Source organism: Caenorhabditis briggsae (assembly GCF_000004555.2).
Source record: "Caenorhabditis briggsae complete genome, chrIII, whole genome shotgun sequence".
In the NCBI taxonomy this organism is placed as follows: domain Eukaryota; kingdom Metazoa; phylum Nematoda; class Chromadorea; order Rhabditida; family Rhabditidae; genus Caenorhabditis; species Caenorhabditis briggsae.
In genome coordinates, this window is record NC_013490.2 from 9,426,041 (window position 1) to 9,436,314 (window position 10,274).

General features: G+C 39.4%; 4 protein-coding genes across 4 annotated transcripts; all 4 read right to left on the reverse strand.

Annotated features, from left to right (window-relative positions):
* Positions 1–53: 53 nt before the first annotated feature.
* On the reverse strand, positions 54–1,629 carry Cbr-tbg-1 (the record flags this gene model as incomplete). Its single annotated transcript, XM_002641655.1, has 6 exons — positions 54–161; positions 207–413; positions 461–876; positions 926–1,194; positions 1,246–1,482; positions 1,526–1,629. The coding sequence occupies 6 exons, from the start codon at positions 1,627–1,629 to the stop codon at positions 54–56; spliced, it is 1,341 nt and encodes a 446-aa protein (XP_002641701.1).
* A 189-nt stretch (positions 1,630–1,818) lies between these two features.
* CBG10036 lies at positions 1,819–2,356 on the reverse strand (the record flags this gene model as incomplete). Its single annotated transcript, XM_002641656.1, has 3 exons — positions 1,819–2,005; positions 2,060–2,163; positions 2,210–2,356. 3 exons carry the CDS (start codon positions 2,354–2,356, stop codon positions 1,819–1,821), a joined length of 438 nt encoding a protein of 145 aa, XP_002641702.1.
* Positions 2,357–3,010: 654 nt separating this feature from the next.
* Cbr-ubc-7 lies at positions 3,011–3,737 on the reverse strand (the record flags this gene model as incomplete). Its single annotated transcript, XM_002641657.1, has 6 exons — positions 3,011–3,085; positions 3,131–3,254; positions 3,299–3,353; positions 3,401–3,498; positions 3,545–3,647; positions 3,698–3,737. The coding sequence occupies 6 exons, from the start codon at positions 3,735–3,737 to the stop codon at positions 3,011–3,013; spliced, it is 495 nt and encodes a 164-aa protein (XP_002641703.1).
* Positions 3,738–5,082: 1,345 nt separating this feature from the next.
* Cbr-gei-13 lies at positions 5,083–7,980 on the reverse strand (the record flags this gene model as incomplete). The annotated part of the gene is made up of 10 exons (XM_045244255.1): positions 5,083–5,215; positions 5,266–5,450; positions 5,501–5,600; positions 5,658–6,013; positions 6,062–6,228; positions 6,276–6,575; positions 6,720–6,855; positions 6,905–7,150; positions 7,285–7,409; positions 7,605–7,980. The coding sequence occupies 10 exons, from the start codon at positions 7,978–7,980 to the stop codon at positions 5,083–5,085; spliced, it is 2,124 nt and encodes a 707-aa protein (XP_045094185.1).
* Positions 7,981–10,274: the final 2,294 nt, after the last annotated feature.

The following is a 10,274-nucleotide window of genomic DNA, read 5'->3' on the forward strand; positions in this document are numbered from 1 at the left end:
AAAAATAGAGATCCTGCCAAAAGAGAATAAGAATCCCGCCAAGAATAAGTGAACTATAGTCCTCTCGTAAGGTAATCCTTTTGAACCACTGCTTTGTACTCGTCAAGTAAATCCTGCACAATATGCATTGCATCGTCCATCATGTCCAGAGAGAAGTTATCCTAGAAAAACAAGATTTACATCTAATAAAACAATCTCTCACTTACAATTTTTTCGAATTTATCTAAGAAAGCCTTCTTCGACCTGAGTTTATCGTATTTCGAAAGAAGAGATTCAAACAACGGAGCGACACTTGTACTGTTATTTAGCAGTAATCCAGACACCTTATATTGTGGTTTGACGTATGGTGATAGTGGAGCGTGCATCATTCGAAGTGGTTTCAACATGTAGAATGGAGGTCGTCGAATGGCGAACTGAATAAGGAAGATTATTCGTGAAACTTACATCTTCTGATACTTACATCTACATTCTGCTCTGCAGACATGATCGTATGTGCCTCGATTTGTCCTTGAAGAAACATGTAAGCAGACAGCATGCAGTCGTTTGGCCTGGCTCTAGAAGCTGTTGAAACCATCATTGAAGTTGGCTTCAGAAGAAAACGAGTCACATCAGCAACTGATGTTTTGCGTGTGAAATTCTCATTCGGGTCGACGACAGGAGAGATGGCGGACTGAATGAAGTGCATCGGAGGGAATGGAGCAAGATCCAGATATCGGATAGACGGACAAACTGATGAATTGAAGCGATACATCGCTGTAGATGTGCTCATGATTCTGGCGACAAGGGAGTTGATATGATCGAAAGTCGGTGTATCAGTTTTGAATTTTCCAGCAGCGAGACGATGAAGCGCAGCATTATCCAAAACAACGACGTGATCTGCAAACGAAATTTCATAGGAATGTGACATCTTCGGTACATCACTGACCTGGATTTTCAATTAGTCTCTGCATAGAGAGCACCCAATTGTAGGGATGAACAACTACGTCAGTGGTCTGAGTTGGATCACTGTTTGCAAAAACACTGTACGTTTGGATCACTTTCTTTGGAAAAGCTTCACGGAGACGTTCGAGCAACAAAGATCCTGTTCCGGAACCTGTTCCTCCTGAGACACTGTGCGTGAAAAGGATACCATCCAGATTGTCGGTGTTCTCGGCTTCTCGAATAATTATATCCATAACTTTCTCTTGGACCTCTCTGAAACATAACTTATTTCATCAAAATATCAGTTTCCGAAGCTACACTCACTGTCCTTGGAAGTATCCGCTGGCCCAGTTGTTTCCAGCACCACCACCATGATCAGACATAAAAATGTTATCGGTATTGAAGAGATTCGAGAATGTCGGTGACTGCATCATTCCATTGATAACTCGAGGTTCTAAATCAACGAGAACCGCTCGAGGAACGTAATGATCATCGTCAGCCTGGTAAAATAACAAATCCTTTTTGTCATTCATATCATCTTCGTGCGTTGTCTGACCGCGCCTGAAAAAAAACTACTTCAGCTGAAAATCGTAGCAACTCTTACTCATTGATTCCATGTTCATCAACCATTGACTTCCAGAAAGCCTGTGCTAACTGGTTACCACATTGACCGACATGGACGGTCATTAAAGCACCCGAACCAGACATCTGTAAAATAAGAACAACAAACTAAAAAGAACTAAAACCCAAAGCGAACATAAAAATAACTGCACAATTGTCGAGAACATGGAGAACAAGAACGGAAAAGTGGAATGTGACAAAGAACTTTTTATTAGATTTTGTATAAGAAACAACGAAAACAACGAAAAACAACAAAAATTAACAGTTAACAATGATTTAGGCGATACTCTTCTCGTAGGCGGCTTCGAATTTCCCTCTAATCGTTGAAAAAACTTGCTCGACACTCTCGAATGCTTTAACCAAAACTTCTAGAGCATTGATTCCATCTTTTGTCTGCACTCTGAACAAAATTTTATCCTCGAGCGGATGTGGAACGTTGTAACCACAGAATTCAACTTCATCCCTGAAATGATAATATTCCATGACCCTTCCAGAATATTAGTTTGAAAAAACTCACATTCTGCTGAGAATATGCTTGATCGAGTTTCCAATAGTGTGATCTTCCTCGTACAAAATGAGCGTCAAATTCGATGGATCTTGTTCGAAGCTTTTTGGATCAAGCTGAAAGTATGCTTGTTATTCTATTAAAAATTCATTCAAAACATACAATTTCCATTTTCTTTTTCTTTGGCACGTTCAAGTCTTCATCCTCAACTTCTGGCTCTTCTTCTGGCACTGCTTCTGGCTCTACCGCTGGCTGCTCATCGACTTCCATGGTTTCTTCGACGACTTTTTTCTCGCTTTTCTTGCCCATTTTGGTAATCTCTCTGAATTTGAGTGAAAATTGGCTCAATGTTTGAAAGACACCCTTGTCCGCCCTCTTTTGCAATGTGCGCGCGCTCTTCTTGCAACTGCTGCGCACAGAGATGCAATTACTTTTATTTTTCGCAAGTGGGTTTTCCCTTCTCATAAGTATATTTTAAGACATCAATTCCTCATTTAAAAAACTTGTGTTTCATGTAATTTCGAATTCTGGGGAATCAGAGAACCTGTTCTGCGCAAAACAGCAATAAAATTTGAGAACAATCGTTTATTTTCGCATAGACAATAAGATAAAGGAGGTCACGAGGTGAAAATGGTTCGGGAAACGAAATTTTAAAAACACGTGATATTGCTCTGGACGAGAAACAAGTTGAATAGGTCAAAGCAGAGTTGAGAGAGCACCACACATTCTGAGAGCCGGTTCAGTCATTCGGCACTTGAAGAGAAACAGAGCGAAAGTTCTGAGGCATGATCACGGAATTTATCGAAACATCATAGACTAGTAACGAATCCGAATTAAGAAAGTTAGAAACACGTGGTGTCAGAAAAGGGAAATGGGTTAGTTATAAAGGAGAAAGATCAGAAGTGGATAGATTCATATGAAGGACGAGTTTTTCTTTATTCGGGTGGAGTTCATGCGATGAATTCATTCCTCCTGAGTTCTGCGCACGCATTGAGCAACCTTTTTCTTGAAATCGGCATAGTTTTCCCGTTGCATTTTCTGAAACAAACTCTTGAACATCAATTGAAAACTATTTTAACTAACCGCAGCATCGACGTTCGCTGGAGATTCAAAGTTTGGATCCGTGAGCATGGAGATAACGGAAAGTAGGATTGTCTCAACAGTGTGCACAGGCAGCCAGCGTTCTTCTGGTCGTTCGTATCCCCACCTGAAAGAGAGTTCGATGGGCGAGCACAAAATTAACTGACATACTTATCATCTCCTGGATCATGAAGAATCGAGATGCAAACGTTTCCTTCCTTGTCAACTGAAAAATGAAAATTACCTATGAAAATCTAAAATTGCAAGACATACTGTTTGGATGCCAGATTTCAGAGATGAACTTCATCTTCGGCGGTTTCTGTGGGTAGTCTCTTGGAAAATCGAGAATAGCTTTGAAGAATCCTCCCTCGCTGAAAAAAAAAGATTGTGTTTGAGCAAGCATTCAAGACAACTTACTAAAGAGTGTCTGGTGGTCCGATCACTAATACCTCCCACTTGTAGATGTCGTTATCATCGACAAGACCAGCAGAGAACCCGTCCACCGGAACTCTTCGCATGTCTAGAAACAATGACTTTAAAACTCAGAGATCAGTTTTGACAAAAAAAAACCTGCAAGTTGTTTCTTCAGGAGCAGAGAAGATTGTTCCATCTTCCTGAAAACCAAAAAAGGGTATGAGAGATTGAAGTTATCAGAAACGGATTGTGTTTATGAATTTCGTAAAAACACGCATCAATATATCGATTGTGACGAAATTTGGGACACGAACTAGAGAGTATCTGTTTTAGCTCGTTATATAAGCTAATTTATCCAGGTGATAAGAGTCGTTAGGGGGATAATCGAAAAATATGATAAATACGAAATGGAGAAAACAGCTTTTAAAATGTCGGTGACAAGGGTACCAGTTGCTGAACGGAAAGAGAAGTGAAAACGTGATTGACGAAGACGCAGGCACTTTTGGCGCCGGGTCTCGCCGCGTCATTGCGAAATGCGCGCTTGTTCAAATTTAAAACTATCCAGGTATACCTAAAAGTTAGCCTGTTTGGCTTTGCAAGAGGAATAGACAATGCAGGTTGATGATCTCTTTATATATTTTATTTTATTTATTTTTTATTTCTTCTAAAATAGAAGTTAGATCTGATATTGTTGTCACACCACACAAAAAACTTGATTCGATACAAAAAAACTACCAATTTTTACAGATATAAAAGAAGAGAAAAGTGGCTCTCCAAGCAATCCCCTGAGTAGAAAGAAAAATGTTCATTTTGGGAACATTGAAAAAAAAACACAAAAATAAATATGTGTTGCACATTTTTGTAGAAAATTAAATTGAGAACATACAAAACGAAGGGTTGGGGTTGGATGAAAGATTTTAGGGAATGTGTGCCAATAGAGAGAGAAGGCTGGAAAAATGACAAATCATCTCCTAAATTATTATTAGATCTCGGTGCATGCAGTGAAAGAATCTTTCTTTGAATGATTTGAGTGTGGAAAGAGTGGATGGGTTTGGAAATGGGAAGTGGGGTTGAATCGGCGCGAATCGGGAGACACATTTTTACAAACACGGGTTTTTTAGAAAAATCTAACCGTTCCGACAGTCTTCTAGGTGACAATGAAAACATGGGGAAATATTATAAGAACGAAAAACAATAAAAATTCACCGACATATTAGTTAGAAGAAAAGGGGATGGGGATGGCCACAGATGATAGGGGAAAGGGGGAAAATGTGATTGCAGAGGTAAAATGATGGAGAACAGGAAGGAATCAGAATCCTATTGCAGAATATTGCGGCAATGTGAGAAGTAAGGAGAATGAAAGACATAGAAAAGACCCAAGGGAAAAATGCGAGAATGCATCTACTAAAAACGAACAATTTGAACGATGAGCCAGAAAAAACTCTGTCAAGAAATTCACACTATAACGCGGATAATAAGCAAAAGTACACAAAAATAGGAATGGAATATAATGGAAGAGGGATAGGAATACAATTATCTATCTAGTCTTGAATTGGTTCAGTAAGTGTTGATGCCAGAATTTCAGCATCTGGAATCTCGTACTCTGGAGCAAGGCAGTGTACGAAATCGAGGAAATGACTGTTCGTCAGCAGGGTTTCGTTGTCAGCCCACAATCTGAAAGATTTTTTCTGTTAAGTAAATTCTTGAATGTATTTTGAAATTACCTGGCAAGAGCCTTATCTCTCTCCTGCTTCCGATCATCCTCATTCGAGGAGCACGGAGACTTTGTTTCTGACGCAATGATACTTCCATTAAGATCCACGGCGATGGTTTGATTGGATTGTTGTCCCAACAAGCCGTTCAGTGAACTGTTACCGAGAAGACGTTGACGGAGTTCTTCAAAGTTTGCCTGCAAAATAAATCAATTAGAAATTCATTATAAAATTTATATCCACAAACCATAACATCCTCATTTTTAACTTCCTCTCTTTGACCAGCAATTCCCACAAGAGCAGCAAGTTTGTCAGTTGATGAGAGACCACTGAACATCTCGTCATCTCTGAAACCCCTTTGAAAAATATCATATATAATCGAAATCAAAAAAAAAAAAACTTACACTTCCTTCTTGATTTTGATCTCTCCATTTGAAGAAATAGTTGGAGACTGTGACCTGGCTATCGACTGGTTGATGATCTGCTGGACCAAAGGAGAAGCCTTAGGATTAGAAGAGGCATAGGTGGCTCCTGCTGAGCTAGGAGCTGAAGGAGTTGAAACATTTCCACCTCCTCTGATATAGTCGATGAGGTCAGTTTTAAACTTGTTTGGTCCAAAACATCCTTCTTCAACTCTCATCTCCTCTTCTAGTTGAAGAACCTTTTCGTAGTCTTCTTTATGATGAGCCTTCAGATGCATTTTCAAGTTTGTGGAGAATGCAGATCCAGTTCGGAACTCGCAGTTTGTACATCCAACCATCTATAAAGGAAATTTATTATAGAAGTTTTCAACTTCAAAAAAACTTACTCTATCTTCAAGATCCTTAAAGTACACCCAGACTGGATGACGACGAAGTCGTCTTCGTTTTGGTTGAGGTACTCCATTAGCATCAGTTCCATGTGGAGCATTTAGAATCTCTTGCTTAATATGAGCAGGGAAGTTCAGAGTGTTGATGATATGATCTTGTGCTACCGCTGGAATGATTATACAGTTATTGAAATTCCTGGATTCAGGAACTTACGTGGTGGTGTTGGTTGAATCTGATTTCTAGCAGCGAGTTGATTAAGAGCTGCCAAGTTAGCAGCATTCAGTGCAAATTGAGGTTGCTGTTGGGCTGCTTGTTGAGCTGCCTGTTGAGCTTGTTGTTGCTGTAGAAGTTGTTTCTGTTGTTGCTCCTGCTGTTGCTTCTGGAGTGCAGCTTGAGCAGCTTGAAATTGACCTTGGATACTTTGGAAGTGTTGTTGAAGACCGTTATTGGCAAGTGTCTGTCGAAGAACTGCATTCAGTGGGTTTTCCTCACCATTTTGTTGCTGATTGGCCACTGAAATTGAAAGTGTAAGAGCACAATGAAACCAAAACTGATAAGAAATAATTTAACATGTAGGTCAACAGATCAAACATTAGTTTTGTGGTAACGTTTCAGATGCTCAAAACTGTTTACAAATGTGATCTAACAAAGGCTTACATTTATTAATAGTCATCAGAATACTAGATGTCATCGGAGGCATCCTCTTTCTGTTGGCATCTACGTTGAACAGTTTTGAAGTGTTTCCACTGAGCAAAAGGGCATTTAAGTTCAATGCATCTTCCGCCATAATCACCTGAAATTTGCAAATACATATTCATCTGTCCTGTCTAGATATTACTCACCTTCTCGTAGTCTGGCCTGTGATGTGATCTCAAATGAACTTTAAGATTCGTGCTGAATACACTTTTTGTACTATACAGACATTGTTTGCATCTCGCTGTTCCATCGACTACATCGAAATACGGCCATACTGGGTTTCTCCTTTGCCGTTTTCGTTTTGTAGGTGTGTTCTCCACACTTGGAGCAGTGGCTGTGGTTGTACACGGACTAGCGGGCATTTGAATTCCCGTTGTTAGATTGACTGGCAGCTGAAAGATTTTAAAAATGAGAGAGTTTCCAACTAAAGGAAGAAGAAGAAGTCAATCATAAATTTTTGTCAAGGTGCAACAAATCTAACATCTACTCTCTCAAGAACTTTACGAAGAGTGTCTACAAAACGAACCTGAGGAGCCACATTGTTGAAGTTTGCAAGAGTTTGTTTCAAGAAGTTTTGATTGAATGCTGACATCATATTTATTGTGTTTTGGTTGTTTTCAATGAACGATTCTTGATGAAACCGAAGGAGTTCTGAAAAAAAGAAGATTGAAAAAATAAGAAAATGAGCTATTAAGACAACATTCTCTTGAGGTTATGATGAACAATTTATCAGTGAACAACTTTTTGATATTTTTGACAGGAACAGACAAAAATTTGCTCAAAGTCAAAAGAGAAATTAGGGCTCTTCTATTACAAGTATTATTTGAAAAAAAGCTTCAAACTCACTTTGTAAATCATCATCTACATTGAGACTCTTCTCCTGAAGATCATTAATATTCGCTGAAGACATTGACAAGTTATCAGGAGAAGCATCTCGATCACTGCTATCAAAACTTGTTGCAACATTTTCAGGCGAGAAAGACGCCTGTCCATGATCTGATGAGGGTGAATCAGTACGCTGATCTGTGGGACTGTGATGATCAGAAGTACTGTATGGAGGTGAGCTTTCAGAAGTTGTGGTAAACGAGGAGACGTCTACATGATCATCAGAGTTATCCGAATTATCAGAGTTATCAGAATTGCCCAGAGACGCTGAGAAGTCTGCGGGCGCCATTAGAGCACTCAGTGTTGAGGCGCAGTCGGCAATAGTACCGGTCTGCATATGAATCCTGAAAATGAGATAATAGATAACAGAAGATAACAGAAGATAAAAGCAGAATTTGAAGATGGAGAAGAATCAAGAAAAAGGGGGATGGCCACCGGAACCTAAAAATAAACAAAATATCATGTCGCGTTCTTGGATTTCACGCTTCTCCTCGGATAAGGAAAGAAATCATCGTGAGACGGCTGTCAGAGACGGCGGAGCTGTCAAGAAATGGTAGCCAGTGGCGACTCTCTAGTGAAAAAGAAAGCTACTTCTCTTTGTTCGGTTCAGCAGTTCTCGAACCCGTTTCGTAAAGCACACACATAATACAGGCTCTCTCTCTCTCTCTTATTCTTCAACTGTCTTTAGCCAAACACATAATCGTACTAATCGCGAAGAAGCGAAATAAGGGAGCACAGAAAGAGAGCCAAGAGATCATTAGGCGGGTTGAACGGTAAAGAAAACATTCGGGAAAATGAGGAGGAGGAGGACGGCAATTTGAAACAGCTACTTGATACGGAAATCAAAACATACACATATATAGCAAAAATCTGACAGCAAACTGGATACCGTAAAACCTGTAATTGAAGGGCCCGACACACTTTGTACTCTTTAATCTTGGCTCTTATGCAAGATATCAAAAAGTGGTCAACTAATAAAATGTTTGCAATATTAGGATAAACAATTTAATAACTGACAACTTTTTGATACCTTTTACAGGGACCGAGAAAAAATGAGGCGCGAAGTAAAAGTGAGGATCCATAGAAGCAAAGTTGAATCTCTATCAGCTGTACCTAGAAGATGCTATCATATCATCTCCAGCCCCATTTTGTATTATGCACCCCCCTCAAACATTGTGACGTGGAAACCATCAATCAGGAAAATAAGAAGTATCATGTGCTCTCAGTTAGGACAAGAATAGGTCTAAAACCAGATAACTCCAGGTGGTGCGCAAGAGATAGGTGAAAGAAAAAACAAACTGATAAAAAAGGTGTTTGTCGCGAGGAGACGATGCTAAAATGGGAAATCACGAAATGCATACAGTAACCGTCGGAGGGCATATACCACTAGGGGGGGAAAACGAAGTGGCGCAACTCGAAACTGGAGACGCGTGTGAAGAAATGAGTGGACTGCAAATTGATACTCAGGTAACCAGAAAAGTCATCTCTCGGACGGAGGAGCATGTACAAGTAATGGAAAAGAAGAAGAAGAAGTATCAAATTGACATACAGAAGAAGTGAGCGAAAATGGCAGAAGGTAGTGGGGGGAGGTTGAAACAAAAGTTAAGTTTTAAGAGTCATATACCAACTGATAAAAATAGAAGACACACATGAGAGAAATACAATGAGATAGTAAAATATAGTAACACAACATAACATTGAAATTTTCTCGATGATGATGATAACGGGGTGGGAAAGAAGCTCCAGAGTTTCAGTACTCTTTATGATGCACATATGCTGATATGGGAGACACGAGGTACGCGCAGGGCAGAGCAGAAACAATACACTTTTAGTAGAGTATAATAAGAGAAAGTAGTACTGATAAAAAACCTGGAAGTTTTAGACTGGAAGAAGAGCAGACGAAACGAGGAGTGTGCACTTTTCAATACAGAAAGAAGTGGGTTCAGTAATGAAATTGAAAGGTTTTCTGATTGTTTGAGGAAGCAGTAATGCCTAGAAACATTGATATCAGCTTGAAAAGAGTTGAAGTTTCCAAACCACGAAATTAAAATTTCATGGTGTGCTGAAACTTTGGAAATATTTGATCTGATAGAGATGGCCAAAAGATCAACAAGATTTTAGTTGCCATGTAAGATGCGAAATTGTAAGATAGCGTTATTTAGAATGTGACTTTCAAAAGGATACTCAAAAGATTTGAAATTTTCATTAGGTAAAAATGAACCAGTTAATGTGCAAGCGGGACTTTATGGGGACCACAGCCAAGATTATAGGTTACCATATCAATTTGAGCTCCATCATCTGGATTCCTGTCAAAGATATAAAAAATTTGTCAACTGGTTGCTTGTTTATCACATAATCACTAATATTGTATCAGTTGATAAATTTCTGATATTTCTCATAGGAGCCGAAATAATTGAACTCGAAGGGGTTGGGTTCTATTGTAGCATTTACGGTAATGTGTTAGGGTAGCAATCGGGTTGGTATGGTAATGCTAAAATAGAGGATCAATTAAGACCTGAAACTAGGAGAAGTAGTCAAAAACCGAGAGTAAATGAATGACCGAATGACCAGTTGCCCTTCCCCGATCCTTCGAACACCCCCATTCGTGCTCTCTCTCTCTCCAAGAACGGG